The sequence below is a fragment of the Camelina sativa genome, chromosome 16 (genome assembly GCF_000633955.1).
Source record: "Camelina sativa cultivar DH55 chromosome 16, Cs, whole genome shotgun sequence".
Lineage (NCBI taxonomy): Eukaryota > Viridiplantae > Streptophyta > Magnoliopsida > Brassicales > Brassicaceae > Camelina > Camelina sativa.
Window position 1 is genome coordinate 27,263,739 of NC_025700.1, and position 25,737 is coordinate 27,289,475.

General features: G+C 34.8%; 4 protein-coding genes, 1 long non-coding RNA gene and 1 pseudogene across 16 annotated transcripts in view; 3 read left to right on the forward strand and 3 right to left on the reverse strand.

The window, feature by feature from the left end:
* LOC104752788 overlaps positions 1-3,740 on the reverse strand; it is a 6,677-nt gene extending 2,937 nt beyond the window's left edge. For 4 of the 7 annotated variants that reach the window (XR_762017.2, XR_002036067.1, XR_762021.2 and 1 more), the window contains exons 1-10: positions 3,581-3,740; positions 3,339-3,486; positions 3,099-3,180; positions 2,538-2,609; positions 2,332-2,437; positions 2,206-2,245; positions 1,244-1,276; positions 808-992; positions 663-741; positions 523-547 (exon numbers count right to left, since the gene is read on the reverse strand). This is a non-coding gene — a long non-coding RNA (uncharacterized LOC104752788). Of the gene's footprint in view, positions 1-522; positions 548-662; positions 742-807; positions 993-1,243; positions 1,277-1,374; positions 1,414-1,510; positions 1,588-1,672; positions 1,763-1,920; positions 1,958-2,205; positions 2,246-2,331; positions 2,438-2,537; positions 2,610-3,098; positions 3,181-3,338; positions 3,487-3,576 lie in introns of those variants that run through there. The other 3 variants (XR_002036066.1, XR_762016.2, XR_762020.1) reach the window with 3 other exon arrangements.
* The window catches only part of LOC104754113, a 24,013-nt pseudogene extending 16,597 nt beyond the window's left edge, over positions 1-7,416 (forward strand).
* Positions 8,293-12,201, forward strand: LOC104752789. 6 transcript variants are annotated; one of them, XM_019237481.1, is made up of 18 exons: positions 8,293-8,433; positions 8,533-8,572; positions 9,154-9,289; positions 9,384-9,470; positions 9,576-9,677; positions 9,771-9,806; positions 9,905-10,015; positions 10,111-10,194; positions 10,287-10,405; positions 10,513-10,614; positions 10,704-10,820; positions 10,913-10,978; positions 11,067-11,133; positions 11,228-11,281; positions 11,402-11,497; positions 11,576-11,602; positions 11,692-11,727; positions 11,805-11,993. In XM_019237481.1, the coding sequence occupies exons 4-18, from the start codon at positions 9,399-9,401 to the stop codon at positions 11,991-11,993; spliced, it is 1,278 nt and encodes a 425-aa protein (XP_019093026.1). In that variant the 5' UTR covers positions 8,293-8,433; positions 8,533-8,572; positions 9,154-9,289; positions 9,384-9,398. The 6 variants fall into 6 exon arrangements, with proteins under 6 accessions (XP_019093026.1, XP_010473329.1, XP_019093027.1 ...); XM_010475027.2 differs by having other exon boundaries at positions 8,293-8,572; positions 11,805-12,201; XM_019237482.1 differs by lacking the exons at positions 8,293-8,433; positions 8,533-8,572 and adding an exon at positions 8,597-8,977.
* Positions 12,851-15,872, forward strand: LOC104752791 (secretory carrier-associated membrane protein 3). Its single transcript, XM_010475031.2, has 12 exons — positions 12,851-13,075; positions 13,418-13,540; positions 13,643-13,705; positions 13,999-14,032; positions 14,172-14,294; positions 14,451-14,513; positions 14,614-14,707; positions 14,802-14,847; positions 14,937-15,004; positions 15,213-15,261; positions 15,371-15,436; positions 15,555-15,872. The coding sequence occupies exons 1-12, from the start codon at positions 13,016-13,018 to the stop codon at positions 15,639-15,641; spliced, it is 876 nt and encodes a 291-aa protein (XP_010473333.1). The 5' UTR covers positions 12,851-13,015; the 3' UTR covers positions 15,642-15,872.
* On the reverse strand, positions 16,131-16,812 carry LOC104752792 (glycine-rich protein 2-like). The gene has a single exon (XM_010475033.1). The coding sequence runs from the start codon at positions 16,659-16,661 to the stop codon at positions 16,185-16,187; it is 477 nt and encodes a 158-aa protein (XP_010473335.1). The 5' UTR covers positions 16,662-16,812; the 3' UTR covers positions 16,131-16,184.
* Positions 19,043-20,733, reverse strand: LOC104752793. Its single transcript, XM_010475034.2, has 2 exons — positions 19,939-20,733; positions 19,043-19,741 (listed from the first exon to the last, which is right to left on the reverse strand). The coding sequence occupies exons 1-2, from the start codon at positions 20,636-20,638 to the stop codon at positions 19,374-19,376; spliced, it is 1,068 nt and encodes a 355-aa protein (XP_010473336.1). The 5' UTR covers positions 20,639-20,733; the 3' UTR covers positions 19,043-19,373.

A 25,737-nucleotide genomic window follows, 5' to 3' on the forward strand; every position in this document is an offset into this window, starting at 1 on the left:
GAGAGAGAGAGAGAGAGAGAGAGAGAGAGAGAGAGAGAGAGAGAGAGAGAGAGAGAGAGAGAGAGAGAGAGAGAGAGAGAGAGAGAGAGAGAGAGAGAGAGAGAGAGAGAGAGAGAGAGAGAGAGAGAGAGAGAGAGAGAGAGAGAGAGAGAGAGAGAGAGAGAGAGAGAGAGAGAGAGAGAGAGAGAGAGAGAGAGAGAGAGAGAGAGAGAGAGAGAGAGAGAGAGAGAGAGAGAGAGAGAGAGAGAGAGAGAGAGAGAGAGAGAGAGAGAGAGAGAGAGAGAGAGAGAGAGAGAGAGAGAGAGAGAGAGAGAGAGAGAGAGAGAGAGAGAGAGAGAGAGAGAGAGAGAGAGAGAGAGAGAGAGAGAGAGAGAGAGAGAGAGAGAGAGAGAGAGAGAGAGAGAGAGAGAGAGAGAGAGAGAGAGAGAGAGAGAGAGAGAGAGAGAGAGAGAGAGAGAGAGAGAGAGAGAGAGAGAGAGAGAGAGAGAGAGAGAGAGAGAGAGAGAGAGAGAGAGAGCAAACCACCGATCGACCATAGCTCCACAAGCTACAACAATTTTAAAAAAAAAGAGAGTCAGCGAAATCGTAGATAGCACCATCCACCACAAAGCTACTAACAACAGAAGAGACAACTTTTAAAAAATAAGATTTAGAAATCAAACCGTAGGACTTGGGAGTTAAAAATCACAAGCGTGGGCGAGCGTCAATGATTGGAATCATAAATTTGCTTCCAAAACACACCTGCAAGACGAAGTAGAAACTTAGGGAACCAAAGATAGGGAAGCAGCCATGAACGACATAATTTACCTGCATAATACTACGGGTGCAGAAGTCACAGGATCTGAAAAGTCTCCTCCAAGAGGTGAAACTGCATCAACAATTGCAACACTTCCATCACGTTCTGGTCCACCAAGACATTTTACTTTACCAGCATCGACAGTTGTAATGATTTAATGTACTCTCCCTCATAACCACGTCGGTCCATAAGCAAGCTGCAAACTGAAATCATCATCAGAAAAACATTATTTACAAGACATATATTAAAATAAAGTTTCTATCAAAGATTTGAAGTATGCTGCACCTTAAACCAATAATTTGTTTCCAGAATCAGACTGAGACCTGCAAAGACAAAACAAAGCAGATTTATGATAAAAATAAACATATCGAAAGTATGTAAATTCATTCGAAAAAAAAAGAGAGAAGACATTATACTTTGTCATCATGTTGTAATGATCAAATGTACCTTTCTCCAGAACCACGTCGCTCCATAAGCAAGCTGCAAAATGAAATCATCATCAAAATACTTGAAAACATTATTCACAAGACATATCTTAAGATAAAGTTTCAATCAAAGATCTGAAGTATGCTCTGCACCTTGAAACAAATTATTGGTTTCCAAAATGAGACGGAGACCTGCAAAGACAAAACAAAGCAGAGTTATGTTACAAACAAACATTGGAAGTAAGTATAATTGAATCTATGAAAAGACAGAAGATGCGTTGTGGCATACATATCAGGAAGACTGCTGTCGATAAGAAGCTTCTAGAGCTTAAGTAGAAATCTTTATAGCCCCTCATGATTTGGGATCTGAAAAAAAAATGATCAAAATATTTGTAACCAATGTGAGAATCATTCAAGTACAAAAGGTTGTGGGTGTCAAAATTGAACAAACCTTAGTAACAGTTGCCATTCTGCATACTTGGAACCGAGAGATAACATAATAGTAGTGATCTCCTGCCTCGTCTCCAAGCCATATTTTAACCTGAAAGTGAAAATTCAGAAGTAAACATGTAAGTTTGTTTCCAACAATTTCAAAGCTCAAATAAACCTTCTCATAAAAAAAACTACCCTACAGTACATGTAGAATGAAGTATTCACGAGATAAAGTTACAAATTTAAGATCTGAAGTATGCTCTGCACCTTAAATCAAATAATTGGGTTCCAAAATGAGATGGAGACCTGCAAAGACAAAAAAAAAGCAGAGTTATGTTACAAAAAAAAATACCGAAAGTAAGTAAATTCCTTCGAAGATAAGAGAGAAGACATTATACTTTGTCATCATGTTGTAATGATCAAATGTACCTTTCCCCATAACCACGTCGCTCCATAAGCAAGCTGCAAAATGAAATCATCATCAGAATACTTGAAAACATTATTCACAAGACATATCTTAAGATAAAGAAAGATCTGAAGTATGCTCTGCACCTTAAAACAAATAATTGGTTTCCAAAATCAGACTGAGACCCTGCAAATACAAAACAGCAGAGTTATGTTACAAACAAACATATTCATTCAAGTACAAAAGGTTTTGGGTGTCAAAATTGAACAAACCTTAGTAACAGTTAGCATTCTTAAAACTAGGAACCGAGAGAGAACATAGTGAAAATTCAGACACAGATAAAAGAGATGCTGCGTTGTCTCCAAGCCATATTTTAACCTGAAAAATATGAACATGCTAATCAGAAGAGAAAAAAAAAACACATAACCAAAGTGAAAATTCAGAAACAGATAAAAGAGATGTGTTAAGAGCAAGGAACCCATGAGAACGCCTGAGGAGTGAGGATGATCATTCAAAGCCATCAATGATTAATCAAAGCATTGTCCAAAACCTGAAATAAGAAAAAGGACAAGTAAATATCAACATGTAAATTAGAAGAAGGAAAAAAAACCACAGAACCAAAAGTGAAAATTAGGAAGTGAACATGTAACACTCTTCTAACAATTTCACAAACTAATGAAACCTTCTAGAGTCGTATAAAGAATACACACACACACACAAACAGAAGATATAAACCCTAAAAAACCATCAATTCAAAGCTTGAAAACGATCAATCAAAGCAAATCAGAGATCAATCATAGCATATAGTCCACAAATTTAAATCAACAAAACAAACACGACAATTAATTAAACGACGTGTAATTCAATTTATAGAAACCCAAAGTGAAAATTCAGAAGCAGCTATATAACGGAAGCAGAGAAGGAAACAATTAAAAAAAAAGAGAGTCAGCGAAATCATACATAGCACCATCCACCACAAAGCTACTAACAACAGAAGAGACAGGATTTTTAAAAAAAAAATAAGATTAAGAAATCAAACCGTAGGACTTAGGAGTGAAAATTCAGAAGCGTGGGCGAGCGATAATGATTGGAATCATAAATTTGCTTCCAAAAACACACACCTGCAAGACGAAGAAGAAACTTAGGGAACCAAAGCAAAAAAAAATAATAATAAACAGAGCGAAGAGTAAAAGTTTCACATCATTAATAATCAAACCCTAGAAGGAGAATTCCACAAGTAGGAGGCATGAATTGAGAGAGAGAGAGAGAGAGAGATTACCAAACCCTATAAGAAGAAGAATACCAAAGCTTCGATGCAATTGGATTGAGAGAGAGACCAAACCCTAGAAGAAGAAGAATTCACAAGTAGGAATTCAGAGGCCGGGGGGAGCGATGATCAGATTTATAAACTTGCTTTCAAAACAAACCTGCAAGAGACGAAGAAACAAATAAATCAGATCAGAGACGCGTTAGTTAAGAAGAAGAATAACAAAGCGAAGAGATTAAAAAAAACCTACAGACCAAACCCTAGAAGAATAATTCACAAACTGCGTAGGAACGGAACCCTAGATAATCATCGGTTTTGAAATCCAAAATCAGAGAAAGAGAAGACTCGCCGAAGAATACACAAACGAAAGAGAAACAAATACGAAGAAAGAGTGGAGAGTCCAAGTAAGAAAGAAACAGTGGAGGCATTATTTATAGATAAATGTCGGTCACGATATCACAAATAGGTTTCCTTTTCCTATTCTACTTACTTTATTTCCTTTTCCTTTTCTGGGCTCAGTTTTAATGGACAAATCCCACATTATATGGGCCTACTATTAATGGACTACTGGGCTTATGATTGATATTTATTTAATTTTGAGAAAACGTTGCCGTTTTGTGTTTTCCCATCTTCCTTCGTCAGTTCTAGAAACATCTTTACATTTTCCCATCCCGAAAATGTTTTAGAGGGAGGTATTGGTTTAGGATTTAGAAAGAATTTTAATGACTTTATGTTCTTGCTGATTGTTAGAATCATAGAAAATTGAAAGTTAAAAATGAAGGATTCTAAGAGATTGTTTAGGAAGTTTTTTAAAATCTTGATGATTTATTTTTTCTAATCTTGTAAAATCTTTCTATTTGATGAAAGAGTTTTCATGACTTTTGTTATGAAGGAAATGATATAAAATCCTAAACCAATAACATAAAATTTGAATTCATTAACAATCCAAGATTCTTTTGTTTTACTTGAATAACATAAAACTTTTAATGACTTTATAAAACTCTTAATCCAATAACACTAGATTTATCAAGATTTTAGATAACTTTTTACAAATCCACAACCAATAACACCAAATTTTTAAAGAGTTTTTAAAAGTCTTGATTGAATAACAACATATTTTACCTAAATTTTAAAGTCATTAAAATTTTTTCTAAATCCTAAACCAATACCTCCCCTTAATTTTCCCGTATAATAATGATTCTCTGTCCTGCGCGGGAAGCCCTACCCGGCCCATTAATATTTATAAGGCATTAAGTAACTACGTCGTTTTTAATGACACGACGAAAGCACTGCTTGCTTTCCTTTATAGGACTCGGGACGTTCCCGATCCAGATCCTTTCTTCGTCGACAACAGTGAGACCTTAGGGTTTCTTCGATCGATCTTGGGATCAACGGACTCACAGAGATTCAGTTCGTAAGTCCGCTTCACCGTCAGAACCTTTTAGATTGAAGCATACATATTTAACAATATGCTTTTGAATGAAGATACTGAAATTGGATACGCATGTAGACACTTGCGGAAAATGTTATTATTATGATTCTGATTCGAAGAAAAGCCATACGTGAGATGATGGATCTAACCATGAATGAAGATATGTAAGAGGTGGATCGAAAACACCATCAAGGTCGGATCCATCATCCCACTTATGGCTTTTTATGTCAACAAGTGTGGACAGCTGGAATGCGTAACTCGATCTATATATATTGTACGGTAATACGGTATGTATAATGTATGTCTTGGAAGTTCATACTAAAATCAAGCTCCCTTGATTTTTTTTTTTTTTTTTTTTATGTTTTGTTAACCATCTCAATCAACAACAAACATCTTGAATCTGTTGAGGTTGATGATCACGTCACGATGATGCTGCATTGCATATATCCGGTTTCATTCAAGGACTTCAATTCAAAACCAACTTCAGTGTTTATGAACTAGTTGGGGATATGATGATTTTACCAAGTTTTCACTTTCGGTCAAGGGGTAATACATCGGTCTGCAAGTGAAAACTTCTTAATTTTATCATATCCCATCAGCTCGAAAGTCCTGATGTTAGTTTTGAATTGAATTCCTTGAAGGACACCAGATAGAAAGGTACTTATTAAAGGGAGCAAAGGTTCTGCTCTGGTTGGCTACTTGGCTTCCATTTGGATGAAATAGTAAGAGATTTTTTTAGTTAATTTTCTAATTCCAACTATGATTTGAGTCTCTCTCTCTCTCTCCCTTGGTCTTCTTCATTCGCTTTGTCAACGCACGCTCTTCTTGGCCTGCACTCTTCTAAATGATTTCTTTATTTTCACCATTGTCATATTATAAGAAAGATTCGTATGTAGAAGACATAATACATGTATATAAAGATTTATAATAGTTGAAATTTTGGAAATGGCCGAAATGATGGAAGCGATAGGCAGACCCGGAGGCAATAAGTGGGATGATGGATCGGACCATGATGGTGTTTCCAAGATATATGTACGAGGTGGTTCTGAGGGCATTCAGACCATCCATTTGGAATATGTGAAGAGTGGACAACTAAAAAGGGGAAAACTCTTTGGTGTTTGGGATAGAGGTTTCACACATACGGTATGTCTTACAATATATTAATGGTGACGGTTTAACAATGCATATTTGGAATTGGAATGTTTGGTTTTTAGGTTTCCTCCGATCCGCTTTTATACAGCCTAATTATTTCATGTGAACAATAATTGACTGACTTTAAGTAATATTTGTTTCTAATTTCGTTTTAATGCAGATCGAGATTGACAGTCTTAACAATGAATATCTTGAATCTGTTGAGGGTTACTACGACGACAAATCTAATGTCATTCAAGCACTTCAATTTAAAACTAACACAAAAACTTCTGAGCTGCTAGGATATAATAATAAGGGTAAGAAGTTTTCACTTGCAAACAAGGGAAAGAAAATCATTGGGTTTCATGGACATGTTGAGAAGAACCTCATTTCTCTTGGAGCATATTTCTCCATTGTTTCTGTTAGTAAATCAGTCTTGCACGGTGGTAATGGTGGCCGTTACTGGGATGATGGTGTTTTCTGCGGCATAAGAAAAGTTCAAGTTGGTTATTATCAAAACCGTGTAGGGTGTATCACGTTTGACTACGACAATGGTCACACAGTTGTAAAACGTCAGCATGGATGGGACACGTCACTAGTTGAAGAGGTCGTAGACTCAGTTCCTGAATAACTAACTCATACTCGTCGCATATATACGTATATTATCTAACTTGATTAGTCACTTAGAAGAAGTCTTATTCTACTTATTATTCTACTGCAGTTTGAAGTCGACTATCCAAATGAATTTATCACATCTGTGAAGGGGACTTTGAAAAGCTTTTTTAGTACTGCAGGTGTGGGCGTTTCTTCATTGGTTTTTAAAACATCGAAAGGAAGAACCTCTCCGACATTTGGAAACATGATTGGGACCCAATTTGTGTTAGAGACCAAAGATTGCGCTTTGGTTGGGTTTCATGGGTGGACTTTTTGTAATTCTCTTGCTTCTATTGGGGCATATTTTTCACCCTTGCTTCTTCCTCGAGCTGGGGAGACACTAGAAGCACAAGGTTGTTATCGAGGAGCTTCTTGGGATGATGGTGTTTACGATGGTGTTAGAAAGATATATATAGGACAATGTGAAAATGGTATCGCATTCCTCAAGTTTGTTTACAACAAGGACACTCGGATGGTTATTGGAGACGATCATGGAAACAAAACACCACTTGAAGTCAAAGAGGTATGTATAATGATCGTTGATTGCTTTTTTTTTTTTTTAATGTGTGCATACATTTATCTTTACATGTTTGCTTGGTACTTTTTGTTTCGCTGGCACAGTTGGAACTTGAGTATCCGGCTGAATACATCACATCGGTGGAGGGTTGTTATGATAAAAGAATTGGAACCGAAGTGGAAGTTATAACCATGCTTAGGTTTAAGACTAACAAACGAACTTCTATATCATTTGGATTCGAATGCAGCTCAAGCTTTCTACTCGAGAAAGAAGGCTCCAAAATCATTGGTTTCCATGGAAAAGCAAGTAACATGATTCATCAGCTTGGGGTCCATGTCATGCCCATCACCCACTGATCATCTTCAGATCTCTTCGATGTTGTTTCTATTATCCAATCTCTCATGTAATAAGAAACCATTTCTATCTACAACATGCAAGCAATGGTCAATCATATAAATTTTTTTAAAATTATTAGTCTTTGAATATATTTGTAATTAATGGATTTTATAAATTTTACTTTTTAAAAAAATTTGGTCAATATTTGTGATTGATTTGTTTTAAAAATAGTTAATAGATATCCTTAAGCTCTAAGCTTCTCCAAGATAATTTACAACTAATTTTGGATAAAATGTAATTTAGTGAATCCCTATAGTTATTACTTATTCGATGTGCTCATTTATTCGTTAGGAAGAACTATCTTGATTCAAACGAATAATTTCAATTAATCTTACCAGAAATGTTCAGATCTGATACATATATAGAGAATCAGGTGATCATAGCATGGATGTAAACTAAGTTCCATCGACCATCGGTGTATTTAATCAATTTAATATAATAAGGCCAAGGACGGTGTAATCCGGTTTAGGATTTAGCATCTCTGAGTTAACAAACTTTGGACAAACGTGAAAAAACAAAAGCCAATCGGAATGGAGCTAGCCTATAAGTAATAAGTCATGTTCTAGTTGAACAACCCGAGGAAGTAGAAAACTTTATTGGTTGGCTTTGGATTTGGAGTTGCTTTAGTTGCAAACCACAGACACACACTCACACACTTGTGTTCTGTTTCTTATTGAAAGTTGTTGTAAACTAATAATTGAGGATAAATCGCAAAACATGGAAAATACATTTATTTCGTTATAAATAATAAAAATATTATTCCTCTAATTCTCGTATTTGGTCGCAGAATCCAACTTAATTAAAAAAATTAAATTAAATTATTATTTTTTTAGGAAGAGAGAGAGAGATAGATTCAGCAGATGACACGAATCACTCCACCATAGCTTTTTTTTTTTGTTTTTTTTTCCGATTCCGCGTAGTAGTAGAGAACATTGTTGTTGGGTTTGGTTTCGATCGATTTCTAGAAACTGGTTTTGGTAAAAAAATCTCAGCTTTTAAAGTGAACACACTTTACTCTCTCTCTCTAAACGTATCTTCTTGGTTTCCATTTACCAACTGGGTTTGCTTCATTACAGTGACTTCAAGTTTCAGATTACTTCTCTTTAAGCTTTTAAGGTTTGTGTTTTTTTTTTTCTCTCTTCTTTACTCTGTTTCTTTGTTGTGTTGTCTCATGGCTTAATTAAAAGATCCCCTCTTTGAAAGTTATTACACCGCCATTTTAAATTGTTGAACAGTTCGTGTGACCAGATTTCTTCCTAAATATAACCTTATTAATTTGGTAATTAATGTGTAACCAAATCTAACTTTTTTTCTTCTTTCTCTTTTTTAATTTCATATCATTACTAAGTATTTAGAGTTGTATTTACTTTCCCTAGATCTGGAGAAGCAAAAACAAAAATCCAAGAAAATTTATAATTCCAATTTTAAAAACGCTTTGTCTTTTTATTAATACGAATCCTTCCTTAGCCGTTTCGCTTTCACAGTGGCCCAGATTGTGTTCGTCTGTATCTGGGAGTGTAAGTATGTATACTCTGAAAGGAGCCATCTTTGTGTGTTTCTTTCAAGCTTTTTTATTATCTTCTTTATAATCTATCATTGTTCCGGAGAAAAATATCTCCTTTTTTTTGGTATTAGATTATGAAGTTTCGATTTTTATTTTGCTATATGGACGTCTGATTCTTGTGTTTCTCGTGTAGATTTCTCAGAAAGAGACATTCTTGCATGTGCGTAGATCAGGTTTATATAGAGAAACTGAGATTTTGGTGAAGGTTTGAATTGGTTTGTTTGATTCTCTGTTCTTGTGAAGGGAAGAACACAAAGACGGTGGCTTTGGTGAGTTTTTGTGACTGCTTAAAGATTTCGAATTTTCTTTTCTTTTTATCTGGAGATTGATGAATTTGTGTTTGGATTTTAATGCTTTTGGTAGCTCGGTAAATAGATTATGGAACATGATTTACCGTCTATTAAATCATGGAAGTCACTTGTTAAGAGAAGAAACAATGCTCAAGATGGGGTAAAGCTTTTCTTTTTTTGCTCTATAGATCTTGGTTACTTCACATTGTGATACCCCGGTTAGTGAGGCTTTTGATTTTGATGTGGGAATGGTGGAAATTTGCAGGGTAAATCATCGTGGAAGATGAAGCCGGTTATGGCACTCATGTGTACAGTACTTTTGATCTTTTGGTATAAGACCACTAATATCCAATATGAACAGACAGAGGTATTGTGGAAGAGCTCGTTTTGATTTCTTTCAAAAAAGGAGTTTTTAATGTTTTGATATATAACTCTTTTGTTTGGTATATGCTTTACTTAGATAGAAGAAACAGATTATCCATTTGAGATGGCTAAGGTAAGATTTTGAATCTCTTTGTTTTCTAATGTTTGATGCATTTTGCTGGTCTAAAGTTGATGTGTGGGTTTCTTATTCCGTGATGCGATCTTGTTCAGGAATCTGAACCGGTCAGTGAAAAGTTGAAAGGCTTGCCTTTTGGTATCATGCAACCTAGATCAGATTTGGAGTTAAAGCCACTTTGGTCAAGTAGTAGTTTGAGGTCAAAGGTTAGATTTTTCTGTAAGGTTAAATTTTGATAGAGGAATCAAGTATATTTGCTGCTAGAGGAGTTTTCTGATCTCTGTTGTTGTCTTACAAATAGAGCGGCGAATTGACCAACCGTAACTTGTTGGCAATGCCAGTAGGACTTAAGCAAAAGGATAATGTTGACGCTGTTGTAAAGAAGGTAAGCATGCTTTGTCTATATATGTCAGTGTATAAACAAGGCAGGTTATGCGAATAGTATCTGTTCTAATGTTATTAGTTTGTTGTATTCAGTTCCTACCGGCAAATTTCACTGTAATTCTATTTCATTATGACGGAAACATGGATCAATGGTGGGATCTAGAGTGGAGCTCAAAAGCCATACACATAGTTGCACATAACCAGACAAAATGGTATAACATGTATCTGATATAAAATTTATTAAGATTTGACTATATAGTCATAGTTTGTATAAGCTTTCTAAACAATGGTTTTGTTTAAAAACTTTGATCTTACTCAGGTGGTTCGCAAAACGATTTCTCCATCCTGATATCGTCTCCACTTATGATTATGTTTTTCTTTGGGACGAAGATCTTGGAGTGGAGAACTTCAACCCACAAAGGTTTATTTTCATTTTCCCCTTCACTTGTAAAGTTACAACCCATAATGGTATAATATTTGAGTGCCTTTCCTAAACAAGTCTCTCTGCAGGTACCTGAGGATAGTTAAATCAGCGGGGCTGGAGATATCTCAACCGGCCTTGCACCCAAATTCAACTGAAGTTCACCATAGACTTACAGTCCGGTCTAGAACCAAAACATTTCATAGGTGAGCTCCTGTGAACCATTTGTTTAAGGACTTCTTCTCTTGAAAATATGTGTTTTCTAGTACTTACTATTTAATGGTTACAAAAACCGCAGACGAGTTTACGACAGTAGGGGCAATATGAAGTGCTCAAATGCTAGCGAAGGGCCTCCCTGCACCGGGTAAAATTTCTTAAGTGACATAACAATATAAGACTTCTCTATATACCAAGACACAGACACTAATGTCATTGTTTCTCTCTTTTTCCAGATTTGTTGAAGGAATGGCTCCAGTGTTTTCAAGATCCGCCTGGTTTTGCACTTGGAATCTAATACAAGTAATTTTACAAGATGAACATTCATACACAAGATAATCTGTTTACTTATAATGAAATTGCATTCAACTTCTTGTTGATTATTTGCGGTTTGCAGAATGATCTGGTTCATGGGTGGGGAATGGATATGAAACTTGGGTACTGTGCTCAGGTAAAGTCCCCATTTCTTGTTTTCTTCCTCTTTAAGACCTCACAACAGCGCTAGCATTCATTATTAGCAGTGTGACCTGATTGCATTCTCTAGATGAATCGGTTTTAAATGTTGTTATAGGGTGACCGTAGCAAGAAAGTAGGCATTGTCGATAGCGAATATATCTTTCATCAAGGCATTCAAACACTAGGTGGAAGTGGTGATCCTGATAAGAAGGTCAAATACTCTACTTCCCCCTCCATATTTCTCCTTGTAAAATACCAAATACTGAATAATCTCTCTTCCTAATTACAGAACTCAGCTCGCAGCGGAGTGACTCGGGTAAGCACTATCTTTAACATTCAGTTCCTCATTTCTTGACTGTAAGATAAACAGAAAATTTCACAACTTTGGTCACCTTTTGTAAACAGAAACGAGGTTCTCCGACTTTTGATTCAAGAACAGAGGTGAGTTTATTTCCCGATGACGAGACTGCTTTGTCCGTAGAGCCAGGAGTGTAATTTGTGTGTGTTTTCTTGAACAGATACGGAGACAATCAACATGGGAGCTTCGAACTTTCAAAGAACGGTGGAACCAAGCGGTTGCAGAAGACAAAAACTGGGTGGACCGGTCTTCATCGACTCGGAATCGAAATGGTAACAACCGGAGATTAAAAAGAAGTAGTGTCATTCCAAGTTTAGTGCAGAGGAAAGCTGAAGAGACTACAACATAAAAAAGAAAAAAAACACATACAGTTTCTACTCAGATTAAATATAGAAAAGTTTTTGTTTTTTTTGTTTTGGCTCTCATTGTTATATATAAGTGATAAGTCAATAGTTTGATCATTTTATTCTCCTTGATTAGTGTAGTTCTTCATGGTCTGCTTCTTTAGATGTGGTTTGGTCTCTCTCCATCTTTGATTAATTCCAATTATTTTAGCATGTTTTCTTGGAAAAAAGTCGGTTTAAAAAAAAAAAACACTAAAGGTTCTCTCCATCATTTTCATATTGGAAAAAAAACATATATAAGGCAAAGACAGCAAAATTTAAAGGTTTTGTAATAATTCTTATTAAAAATTGAACTGTGTTTTCTATATTTCTCTATTAACTAAAAGACAACTAATATCGATTTTCTTAAAAAAAAAAACATTTTGTGATGGACTTTTCAAACGTTCGTAGAAGCAGACAAGATCATTGACCCGAAGAAGGACAATTTCAATTCTTCCTATGTACTCATTAGAAAATTCAAATTATTTGAAACTTGAGTCGTTGAATAATTTCTTTTTTTAATATATATATAAAAGGCTAATACTTAATGTTTGCTTACGTTTCTGATTGACATTAATTAATAAAATAAATTAATTTACAACTAATAAAATAAATAAATTTTACAACTAATAAAATAAATTAGTTTTACAACTAATAGAATATGGAAATATTAAGTGTAAAGTATTTTAAAAAAGAATAAGTGTAAAGTACTAAGGAAGATTAAAAAATAAAATCAGATCAGATTACAGATGATTAACATTTAACAATATAAACACAAAATATATTATTTACTAATTTAATAAGACACGCTTTTGTGTAATTAATAAATGTCTGCTTATAAGCTTTGTCTTCAACGTTCGTCTATCCTCGGTCCGTGCTCAAGATCTTAGATCGATTTCTAAAGTCTTTTTCTTCTTCTTCGTCTTCTTCTTCAGATATCTATCTATCTAGCACGTTGAATCGTCTGAAGATTTAATCTTCCATAGCCATGGCTAATCGTTATGATCCAAACCCTTTCGCTGAAGAAGAAGAAGTCAATCCTTTCGCTGTAAGCTTTTTTTGACTTTTGAGATTTTAACTCATCAAAACTATAACTTGAATCGCTCTTCAATCTATGGGGTTTTCGGATTTGAATCTTGTAAAAAAATCATTAGGTTTTTTTACTTAGGGTTTAAGTTTCTGCTGTTGATTTGATAGAATCTGGAACTGGGTTCAAAGAAATTGAGGTTTTTAAGAGATTTTGTAATGAAAGATTTGATAAAGTTTCTACCTTTGTATCGAAATCTATACGTTTTTGGTAGATTGATTAATCAAGTGTTGTTCTTGAGGTTTGTTATGCTTTTCTCTGAACTGATTTGTGATGCTTGTGAATCCAATTATGTTGTTTTAGAATCCTAAAGGTGTTCCGCCTGCATGGAATTCGAGACTTTCGCCTTTGCCTCCGGAGCCTGTTGGTTTCGATTATGGTCGTACAGTAGACATTCCTCTTGACAGACCTGGTGGTGGTACACAGGTTGGTTACAGATTTTTATTATATGTGTTTTTTTTGGTGATTAGGTGGTGGATCTAGGAGTTAGTAGTGTGATTAACGTTTTGTGACTTGTTGGGAATCCAGGATTTGAAGAAGAAAGAGAAAGAACTTCAAGCCAAAGAAGCTGAGCTAAGAAGACGGGAGCAGGTATATTGACTGCTATCTTTAGTTAAAAGATAAAGCATTGACTTATCCACTATAAGCCTTCTCCTTCATTTGATCTTTTTGTGGTTTTGTTAAAGCTCTATGAGTTAAGAGGACTGGAGACTTTGACTCTTGTTTTAAAGAATTGTAGTCTTCAGATAGCTCTTTGCAATGGTTTCGATGTGCGCAGACATGATTGCTTCCTTGTTTACATTTTCAAACCTTTTGAAATTTGCATTACCTAGAAACGGTGTTGTTGTTATTCATTTGAATGTTTTATTTTCGGTTCTATGTAGGATCTCAAACGGAAAGAAGATGCTGCTGCACGAGGTACTACAAGATACTCTTTTTAAGCCTTTCTTTGTTTCCTAGCTGTGTCCTTGATGATTTGAACTTGTTGTTAACTGTTTTAACTTAGATATGTTTTTTCTCTATCGAAGTCATTAATTTTGTGGTTCTCTCTATGCAGCTGGAATTGTTATCGAAGTGAAAAACTGGCCGCCTTTCTTCCCTATTATACACCATGACATTGCAAATGAAATTCCAGTTCATCTCCAAAGACTACAATATGTTACTTTTGCAACGTATTTGGGTACATCTTTTTTTTTTCCTAAGTTAACAATTTCCATTTGATGCAATTACTTACTCTTTCCTGCATTTGTATTCAAATCTAAGGGCTCAAATTTGTTTCTATACTCGTTACTTCTTTATTCATTTATTTGACACACATGTAATTCATGTTTGGCAGGTTTGGTTCTTTGTCTTTTCTGGAATATCATTGCCGTTACTACAGCTTGGATCAAAGGAGAAGGTTTGTTTTTAAGTCTATTTCAAAGTTTGCTCGTTCTCCTCTAGGATTTCTTAACTGATATGTCTTGGTTTTAACAAGAGTTTGGTTTTATGTATTGCAGGAGTGACGATATGGCTTCTTGCTGTAATTTACTTCATAGCGGGTGTCCCAGGAGGCTATGTGTTATGGTATCGGCCACTCTACCGTGCCTTCAGGTTCTTACTTGGATTCTTCTACTTTCAAAGTCTGGATTTGTTGTTCAGAATATTATATTACTGAGTTTATCACGTTTCTGTTGAATGTTTGCAGAACTGATAGTGCATTGAGCTTTGGATGGTTTTTCTTGTTCTACATGGTGAGCGATGAATATAACTTCTATGGTTTTTTTCTTACATATATGCTTGATATAAAAAAATTAGTTCTGACACCTTGTTCTTGCTGCAGCTCCACATTGCTTTCTGCGTCTTTGCTGCTGTTGCTCCACCTGTCGTCTTCAAAGGAAAATCTCTTGCGTAAGTTTCTTTTTTACAGAACTCTCTTAACGATTGAAGATTGATCTTGTCACTGTGTTTGGTAATCTTTATGTTCGAAATCTTGATAACCATTCTGGTACCTGTTACTGGCATACTCCACTAAATAATAGCTGCATAAGTAGTTGTTATCATTGTTTGGAAAATTCTTCAACCTTATTTTATAATCGATTTTTCTTTCTTGTAACAGTGGGATCTTACCTGCAATAGATGTCTTAAGCGGTCAAGCAATTGTTGGGGTAAGCTCTCTGATGATCTTCAAGGATCTTAAAAACAGTTCTAAGATCAAAAGCCTGAAACATGATCTGATCATATGGATAAATAATCTGACTTGTGTTCTATTTACAGATATTCTACTTCATTGGATTTGGATTTTTCTGTCTCGAATCAGTGGTTAGCATATGGGTTATTCAGGTCTACTTTCTACTCTCATCAGTCTAGTATTAATATTAGTCTTTGAACATGGTTTTATACATCTGTAATCGTTTTCTTAACATTTTGATTTTGTGATGGATTCGTTTTGTTTGAGCAGCAAGTATACATGTACTTCCGAGGCAGCGGGAAACAAGATCAAATGAGACGGGAAGCGGCAAGAGGAGCTTTGAGAGCCGCTGTTTGAGAGCTCTCCTTGTAAAATTATTGGTTTGTGTACCTAATCTTCACCGTTACTTTCATTTTTCAGATTCTGCCTTTCTCTCTCTCTCCCTCTCTGCTGTAAACCAAAAAAAAAAAAAGATTCAATTTTTCCTTGTACCTTTATCTCATGTAAATTTGTTTGTTCAAAAGTGAGAGTTCAGATTCATACCATTTTGGGATTATTAGTCTTTATGAGAACCCGTCTTTATGTGTTGCGTTTGTGTTTCTATATCACATTATTGGCTAGTGGCTATTTAACATTTCTATAATCTTGGATTAGTTTTTTACATGTCATAGAGATTAGTCTGAAAATAAAGTTTTGTATCCACTGATGTTTACTACAGAGTCTCTACAGTTAAAATAGTTTCTGTCTTTCTGAGCAAGGAACATTTTTGGTTAAAGTAACCAACCATATGATATATCATTTATTGTAAGATAAATCAAAACACACCAAATCAAGAAAGATTGAAAAGACTATATAAGAATATATTTATATAAATAAACATTTACCACGACATTCACATTTTCAACAATAAGCCACACACTTCTTCTTACAATCAATGGTGCAACCACCGCCTCCACCACCTCCACCGTATCCTTTGCCAGAACGGCTAAAAGACTTGAAACACTTCGCGGGACAAGTCAGCTTCTTCATGTGACAGTGACCTTTCTCTTTACACACCACCGTTGGTCTCACCACACCACCTTTGCTATATCCGCCACTAGGTCCGCCGTAACCACCGCCGTATCCTCCACCAATGTTTCCCCAATCGTTGCCACTGAAACCCGGTAAACCAAAACCGGTTCCTGGTTCGGTTCCAGGTCCAAAGTATCCCCCAGATGATCCATAGCCCTTGTCATTCTTGTTATTATTACCTTTGGAGTTTTTCTTGAGCTGATCCGAGGAGGATCCTGTTGATGATTCGGGTCGAGTGGGGCGTGAGTGGGAGAGTGTAAGTGTGAGAAGCAAAATCAGGAAGAGGAGACTGAGTTTTGTAATCATTCTTTTGTGTAGGAGTTGGATTTGGTTTTCTTGATTCAGTGGTTCGTGAAGAAAAGAGAAGTGTTTATTTATAGAGAAAAAGGTTTTATATGTTTTGTTATATGTAAAGGATTATCTAGTTGTTAAGGGAATTATATAGCTACAAAGTGCATTTGATTGGTTTGGAGGAGGAGTTGGGTGATAGTTGAAATAAAGTCAGCATTATATGAATAGACGAACTTGACTTTTTGCAACTCGAGTTTATGGTTTGGTTTTTAATTGGTTTTGTAGAATTCTTTTTTTATTAGTTTGGTATAGGTTTATGGTTTTATTGGTTCAGTGGACATTAATTCTATGATTGGTAGCCCTAGCAAAAGGAATAGAATTTACAAAAAAAAAACAAAATAGAAAACAAAAATCTCGATGAACAAGCTAGATATTCTGCTCTAAAATTACAAGATCAAGATATATATTGAGAGAGAATATGAAGATACATGAATTCATGATACCATTTCAGAATTTAAAGTAACTAATAAGGAAAAATAAATATATACTTGAAAAAGAAAATAAAATAATTTGTTGGATAAAAAAGATAGAAAAATTTAAAATATATATATATATATATATTAAACAAGGAAAAGGAATAAATGACTCATGTCTCTATCTCAAAAGTCATACTCTCTTAGAAATAACCCGAATCTGGTCGGTCCATTCTCATGATGGTCTTACTGCAATTTGGCAAATACAAACCCAAAAATGACTTTATTGCAGACAACAGATGTGTGTGTCGATAGATAATTCATAATTTTCCCACTTCACGTAGACATAACAGAAAGTGCCATTAAGTTCCTCAACTATCACCTTACTTACTTTTAGTTTTTCTTAAACAAACTTTGTTTTCTATTTATAAGTATTTGAATTTTCAATCCAACTAATTTTCCAAAGTATTATATAATTATAACCATTTAACTTATGTTAGAGTCATTCCAACTAATTTTCCATATATGAGTAGTTTAGTGGTTGGTGTTCTTGTACATGCATGATACACCACTAATTGTCGTATTATCTTTTATCATATATTCATATTGTTTTCGAAATTATAGTTGATGGGAGTTGAATTTTGTTTTCAACGATATAAAAACTTTTTTGGGACCTTTGTTTTGTGTTTTTATTCTATGAAAAGTCTAATTGAGAAAGAAAATTCATTCACAAACAAACCCCACCTGTCTACAAAGTGTATTTGGTTCACCCACCGTATTCCATGAAAATGATTTTTCGTATGCACCTCTAGTATTTTTCTTTAATTTTTGGTCGTTTAAATGCTTGTATATTTTCTAAGAAGACTGTCCAAATTATAAACAAGTTCAAATCTTTGAAAATTCATTGTATATTTATTTTAGAAAAATGTCGAATGGTTGTGACAACAAAAATAACATTATCCTATACATAATTATATCATAGTTTAATTGTTAGAAAGATGTTCTCTATCATAATGCTAGAGGAGATTCACTGAACAAATACATCTCAAATGATAGTTATGATGCTATAATATAATGGAAAAGAATTCATATATTCAAATACATGAGTATACGAGATTTACCTAACTAAAATCAATGTGTATGGGGGTTCATTATATTGCCGGATATATGTATTTGTTAGACTTATCTTTATGCTTTGCAAAGTATTATTAGGATTGATCAATAGCATTGCTTACACAAGTAGTTTATATCATATTAAAGAAAAATATGGTGAATTATTGGATATTCAAATGAAGAGAATAATAAAGATACAAAACAATAAATGGATAACAAGGAGAGGTATAGGATAGCTATTGTATATTTATTGGTTCTTCCATTGTTTCTTCGAAGTCCAAATTAAAGACAATCTCTCGCATCCTCCTCTTCTGAAGTTGAATACCGAAACATGGCTAATACGTGAGACGACAATGTGGTTACACAATCTTTCATCAGATTTAAACATTTTTTCATTGTTTCCTATAAAGCCTATAGATCATGAAAGTTAGTTAGAGACGGAAGTTAGTCGGTATATTAGTTTAGATATGCACGATTGTGACAACTTAGTTTGAAGTTAATGAAATAAAGTGTTTACACTTTAACAAGCTCTTCTTCAAAAGTACTAGTAATTTACAAGAAACCTTACCACAATTTACGCGCGTGGTACTGCAATACAAGTACACAACCAATTAAATAATTTAAATCCAAATTGAACTTTTATAAAATTTGTCCAAAGATTTATATTGCCACGTTAAATATAAATTAAAAATGTTCACATGTCTATACAGAAATTAGAGAAATGACTAATGTTCCCATTCATATGGACAAATTGCGTAGAACAATCATAGCAAAAATAGCAAAACTTGGGTTGGCATGGCTTTGGCATAATACAATAACAACCAAGTATATATTTTTTTTCTTGTAAAACCAACACATTAATATTTACAAACCAAATTTACAGCTTAGTAAAATTATACACACATGCACCCCAAAAAGAAAAAGAAAAAAAACCCTTCAAAGCATTGACTATAAAAAACCTCAAACTTCACAAATTTAATCAACAAATTTTTTTTCTTTCACTGTAATTTTTTTTTTGACACCTAACTAATCTTCTTTTTCTATTTTTTTTCCTAATTTTACTGTGTATAAAAAAGCCAATAAAAAAATTTAAACGAAGTAAAAAAAAAAGCAGTAAAAAAAGAAGAAGAAAGCTAAACGCCTAAACCCCACGGCTAGTTATCTCTTTGTACTGTCTGAGCGACTCCATCCTCTGCAACTTCATCTCCTCATTAATCTTCTTTATAAACGCTTCCACTCGCCGATTCAACTCGTCCTGACTCAGCGACGGCTCTTTCCTCATCTTCGCCGTCTCTAACGACTGGTAATAATTAGTCCTGTCCCTAAACGTCTCCGATTTCTTATAAACCGGTTTCGCCTCGCCGTCAATACCATCACCGCCGGAATCTTCACGGCCAAACGTATCAGATCTCCTGTATAACTTACTCTTCTCTTCCGTTATCATCTTCCACGTGTTCTCCAACGTCTCGTTCCCCTTCTTCGGCTTCGTCACTCTCAAAGCTCTCCCACCTGAGTTAAACCAACAAAACAAAAAAGATTAATTTACGAATTTACCCTTCGGTCCACCGACGCGTGTTCTAGACGCCAGTTTTGAATTTTCAATCTACCTAACCGTTTTTTTTTTCTGGTTTAACATGACGTCATCATCTTCTTCCTCTGTTTTTTTTTTTCTTTTTTTTTTTTAAGTGAAAGAATCAAATCAGTACCTTCTTGACTTGCTTTCATCAATTTCCGATGACCGATCCTTGAAGCAACCGGAGGCTTCTCAATCGTCGGAGGAAGATTCTCCGATTCGATCATCCTCGGCGGAAGACGATTCTGATGAACATTCGGCGGCGGTACGAAATCGGATTCAACGAGATCTGAATTCTCCACCATAATCACACTCTTAAGCTCCTCCTTAATTTCACCCTCCTCCTCCGTCGCCGGCGCAGCCGCATCTGTAATCTCCTCCTCCTTCTCCTCAACCGCCGTAACCGCCTTCAATTCCAGCTCCTCCGCCTCCGGATTCGCCACAACGAAACCGAAATGCGCACCGGTATCCATATCCTTAACCTCCAACACCCGAGGAGAAGCTTGATGTTGAGTCACACTCAGCTCCGCCGTCTGGATCTTATAACCACCACCACCGCCGCCACCGTATACAGCGATCTCATCTTCTTCTTCATGACGGTCATGGTGGCTTCGGTAATACTTAGAAGAAGCAACAATAGTGATGATGATTCCGTTTGTCACGACGTAGAGATACGGCGGTTTCAGCCACGATAACAAGGAGCTCCATAAGATCGGAGCTTGCGACACGGAGAAATCAACAGCTACAGGTACAGAGACTTTAAGTAACATAACAACGGAGGCGACGCCGCTAGAGAGTAGCACCGCCTTGATCGTCAACATCCACGAAACCATCTTTTTCCGATCCGAACTTGAAGCTTTTTAATTACTCTCTCTTTTTAACGATTGTGAGTGGTTCGTATGGGTATGTGTGTACGGTACACGCTTCACCATCATTGTTCTCAATTTATATAGGGAGGGAAGTAGCGTATGATTCGATATCCGCCGTTAGATTTACGCTAACTTAGATGGACGGTTCGGATTTATGGAGAGTGATGGCGGAATGGGTCCGGTTTAATCCACCCGAATTTTTTTAATTTACATTCTCGTCACATAATATCACGATGACCATGGAACTAATTATCTGTTACGTGTAAAAATTTATGTGTGTAATAAATACTTGATGTATCATGTTTAAATTACTCTTTTTTTTTAGGGTTTTAATGTTTGATAAGTTTTGAAAGTTACTGGTGGAATTCATAAGGATATTCTAATTTTCAGTATGAGAATATAAATTATCAAATTAGAAAGGAATGATTGTTTTAAGCTACGAAAGTCAATCAAGAATTCTAGATTACATTTTGTTAATGACATATCTAATTGTTTACAGTACTTTCCACGAACTTGTCCCGATAATCTTACACATCATTTACAATCACATACCATATAATATGTAGATATTTTTAGTTATTTCATGTGACGTGTTTTCGCTTACGTTTTTTGTAATTCACTTCACTAATAAAAATTGTAATATGTCGTCCTTGTGTTGTATGAATGACGTTATAAAAAAATGTCATGGATTTCTTGTTAGTGATGTGAATTACAAAACCTTTCTTTGTAGTTCTGAGTTTTCTATATAAGGTTGTCGAATTATGTTTTTTTATTATATTTGTTTCCAACATGTAAAATATGATTGTGAACCAATTTGAGTTTTCGATAATCTACTTGCAAGGCTACGTACACCTCTTAAATTCTAGTTTGATAATTATTTATTTATTTTCAATATGGCTGTAGATACTAATAGAAAATAATTTTTTTTTTTTTAAAATCTCCAAGCCTAATCAATCATACCAAAAATACTTTATGTAATATAAGAAAGTACGATATTCATTACGATATCTTTATCCATTATAGGAAATTAGGAACGTAGATTCTGAATTCAAGTAGCGGCCACTTGACTGACCATCATAGGAACGTAGATTCTGGACTCGAGCTAGTAATGGCCACTTGATTTACCAGAAAAAAAAAAACAATACCAAAGGTCCAAAGCATCAGAGCCATTAATATTTTAAGTGAAATTGTTTTTTGTCTGTTCTTTGTTCTCATTTCCTATAGCAAAGGAATGGTTTTAGGCTTTTAGCAATAGTTACCTATACATTAATACAAATTTTAGATATTAATGTTGATTTGTAGGGTGATATTTCTTACGTAAGTTATTGAATTAGAATTAGTGATGGGCACATCACATATAACCAGATTAGTCTAGAGACTAGAGACCAATAAAGTGGTGTGTATTAGTGACATGAGTGTGGGGGCAAAGGATATAGTATTCAGTATTCACTTACTAAATACAGTATAAAATTAACCAACGCACTTGATTGAAGGGACTAAAAGTATTGTCGAGGTAAAGTGCAAATGTAGCTTATGGACTAAGTTTGCTTACATCATTTTTTTGATTTATTGAATTATTTTGACCATATAACGACCTATTATTATTTTATTTTTTTATTATTTAACTGATGATTACATCCAAATCTATCCAAATTTTTTTATTGAATTGTGAAATAGCCCAATAAATTGTTCATATACTATACAAAATTATTGTAATTCCAAACAAAAAAAAAACTCATGGAGCGTATAACAACGTTCTATAGTTCTATTACGAATATTGAAGGTTCTGAAAATCGAATATCGTATATTTGCAAACCACAAAAGTTCGAATATTTGGTAAATCAAAAGGAGCTTTCGAAAAGTATATTTTTGAGATGAAAATATAATTACTATATTACATGTAACGGTCATATATTGGACCGTTATATGAGGAAAGGTTTTGACCCATTTGGGCCAGCCAGCACTTAGCAGCTGCAGCCCCACTGCTCGTGCTCGTGTCCAGCTGTAGTTCTCAGTGCTCCATCTCCAAAGTTAACTTCGCAAGTGGCGCCACTGCTTTCAGTTTTTTTCTTTTCTTTCTGATTGATATCTATTAGACTATTACCAATATTCACCAATTTCCTACAAATTAGAATACATTATGCAACGGAAAAAAAGAATGCATTATGCATGTTGAGAATATATGTATAAACATTATGCACGCAGTTTAAATATATATATTTTTTTAATTCAGTCAAGTGTCCTTGAAAGTGGCTTAAGCGGTTTCATGGAGAGTTTCTTACTTTTAAAGATTCTCCATTCAAATAATAATAAATTAGAAAAAGGGAGAAACTATTTTATATTTGAACTTTGGTGACATACCATTTTTTCTAAATCATTCAACAAGTAGTTTATTCACCAATACGTTTTTAATCAACTATTAGAAAAACGTGGAAAGTCCTGATTTATAAATTTATATATAGGTTTTTTATGTAAAAGTATGTATATTTTTGTGAATATTTCTTTTCGCACATCAAATGTATTGGATTTCAATTACTACAAGCCTTCACCTCACCTTACAATTTAATATCTCGAATTTTAACCTAATTAATAAATTTGGTTTTATAATTACAATTTTTGGTATTGCGGTTTTTTTTTTAATATTTCAAATACATTCGATTTTTGGTTTGGTATGGTTTGGTATCACGGTTCGTTTTTGTCTAGGCTTACTAAAAGGCATTATTATCTACAAAGTTTTAGAAAAATGATTTAATTTAAGTTAACATGATTCTCAATCCACAATTTTGGAGTTCTTGTGTTTTTTTTTTAAGTGTCATGAAAATTGGAAAGTGCAAACGCGTGAAAAGTTTTACTATAACGCTCTTTGTTTTTTTTTTTTTTGCTTTTACTAATCCTATTTTCTGTCACCATAAAGTTTTTTTATTGGTTTAAATAATAAAATTGTTGGTCGGTCAACTAAATCAGCTAGAGACAGGGCTTTTTGCCATATATATGTTTTCTTTTCTTTCGTAATATAGTTAGAAAGAGTACGTACGTCTTACCAAGCTTGGTGATAAGTCGCTTGTATGATAAATATTCTGATAGAGTATGAGGCGAAATTCCTTATTTTGGTTTTATACAATACTTCCTGTTCCAAGTATGTTCTCTAATGTGTCACAATAATTAACGACAAAAATGAAACGATCTTTGTTAGCACTCATGACTCATCTAGTAATCCACAAACTAAAATCTGTTAACCTAATATATAGTGCATGCATAACGCGCAACCGTATAAGATAAAATATTATAGACCCAATTGATGATAAAACCACAGCATAAAACTTGGGTTGGTTTTAGTCTGAAAAGGCTGCAAATGGTTGCTCCACAAAGCTCAGACATCACTGAATCAGAGAGTCTTCGCCTAGAATTTTCGTAGAAACCGCGAAAGAACAAAACGACAATGTTTATCAACTGTTTTCTACTGATGGGTAACCGTCATTTTCGTCCAACGGTATAGACTATAGAGTTAGACTGTGAGTTTCTTCAACCCCCGGGTTTCACTCACATTAACGCGCCAACCATTCGCGAGTTGAATTATTCAGAAGAACAAATCTTCACGTGTCGTTCAACAAGCCTCTGTCTTGGCGTCACGCGCTAGAGTCTGCGGATATGGATGGTGCCATCTAGTTCCGGTAATTTCTCGAGTATCACAACGGTTTTAAGGAGAATCTATATATGAAGATACGTTACTTGTGCACCGGCCAGAGCTTACAAGATACGACACGTGTTGCTTCAAAAGACGTTGAATAATATGGACGTCGTAGATATGATCTTCTCGGTTCTTCTTTTAGTTTTTTCTTTTGGTTCGACTGAGGAGATAATGTGAATGGATAAAATAGGTATGTAAGGAGACAAAATATAATAAATGTTTGATACATACTAATCTTTGACTGTTTATATTATTTAAAAAATATTGAAGGAGATGGTAAATTAATTAAGCAAAGCATACGACAATATATTCGGTAGATAGAATGACTTACCAACTAAATATCCTAAACGTGTGTTTGGTATAGTCAAATACGCGTACGAGGTAGTTTAATCAGTACTTTAGTACTTCGCTCAAAAGTATGGCTTTTGTGTTATTGTAATTCATTTGATTCCAATATGTAAATAGATGCAAGATCTACGATTGTCATAGTCTAGGTGAGTTTGTGACAAGTGTTTACCACAAGACAAGTGCCCTGTAGACTAATTAGTGAGGTCACAAAAGTTTCATCGGATGTACTACAACCGTTTGATCGAAATGGTCTAAGTCACAAACGTTTGAAGGGAAACCACACAAGCGTAATGCAAAGTTGACTTGAACCACACAAGCGTCCGTCCCATAACAGTGTCCAGTCGAATCACAAAAGCCCATAAAGCTCGACAAACGATTTTGTTTATAGTTTGATATTTTTAAGGCTCCTTTGCTTCAACAAAAGTGGGCTTGTCTTTCAACATTGGGCCTATTTTTTCATACAAGGCTATAACAAGTTCAACTCTTGCGTAATAATAACTTAATATTAAGAGTATTTTTTGTCCCACATCGGAACCATAAGCTATCTAAGACCTAGCTAAGCTACTATAAGATAGTGATGGAGAACAACTGTAAAAACTTGCCTTAAACTAATGAGTAAGGAAAACAAAGCGGTCGGTGAGAACCGGTCGCAGCGCTAACGTAAAACATAAAAGTTGCGCAAGAATTTATGGAGGGGTTATAGGCTGGCCGATGTGTTGACGCTGCTTACTTTTGCAGAACTCACCTCGTGCGGGCCTCCCTACACCCATCCCCTAATCTTTTAGTTCCCTAACTTTTGAGCTACTGTGGATTCTAGAGTTTTCTCAGTTCTTGGATCTGTTCCCCGAATATTTGCAATTTTCGTCCTCGGAATTGGTAATTTATTGCAAAAACCGCCTCCTTATTTTTTTTTTGCTTCTGACCCTCAACGATTTTGCTGTGAATTCTCTTAAAAAAAAATTGCAGGATTCAGAAAATAGTAAACATTATTAGGTTTATGGTTTTTGCAGGATCCATTTGGATTGTT

What these genes read in the sequence shown, in the direction of transcription:
- LOC104752789 (XM_010475027.2), top strand. Translation starts at nt 9,399, where the DNA reads ATGGAACATGATTTACCGTCTATTAAATCATGGAAGTCACTTGTTAAG. An exon ending in TTGACGCTGTTGTAAAGAAG is followed by an intron (nt 10,195 to 10,286) that starts GTAAGCATGCTT and finishes TGTTGTATTCAG; the next exon opens with TTCCTACCGGCAAATTTCAC. An exon ending in CTCGCAGCGGAGTGACTCGG is followed by an intron (nt 11,603 to 11,691) that starts GTAAGCACTATC and finishes TTTTGTAAACAG; the next exon opens with AAACGAGGTTCTCCGACTTT.
- LOC104752791 (XM_010475031.2), top strand. Translation starts at nt 13,016, where the DNA reads ATGGCTAATCGTTATGATCCAAACCCTTTCGCTGAAGAAGAAGAAGTC. An exon ending in TACTTTTGCAACGTATTTGG is followed by an intron (nt 14,295 to 14,450) that starts GTACATCTTTTT and finishes CATGTTTGGCAG; the next exon opens with GTTTGGTTCTTTGTCTTTTC. An exon ending in GGTTTTTCTTGTTCTACATG is followed by an intron (nt 14,848 to 14,936) that starts GTGAGCGATGAA and finishes TTCTTGCTGCAG; the next exon opens with CTCCACATTGCTTTCTGCGT.
- LOC104752792 (XM_010475033.1), bottom strand. Translation starts at nt 16,661, where the DNA reads ATGATTACAAAACTCAGTCTCCTCTTCCTGATTTTGCTTCTCACACTT.
- LOC104752793 (XM_010475034.2), bottom strand. Translation starts at nt 20,638, where the DNA reads ATGGTTTCGTGGATGTTGACGATCAAGGCGGTGCTACTCTCTAGCGGC. An exon ending in GATGAAAGCAAGTCAAGAAG is followed by an intron (nt 19,742 to 19,938) that starts GTACTGATTTGA and finishes GGTTTAACTCAG; the next exon opens with GTGGGAGAGCTTTGAGAGTG.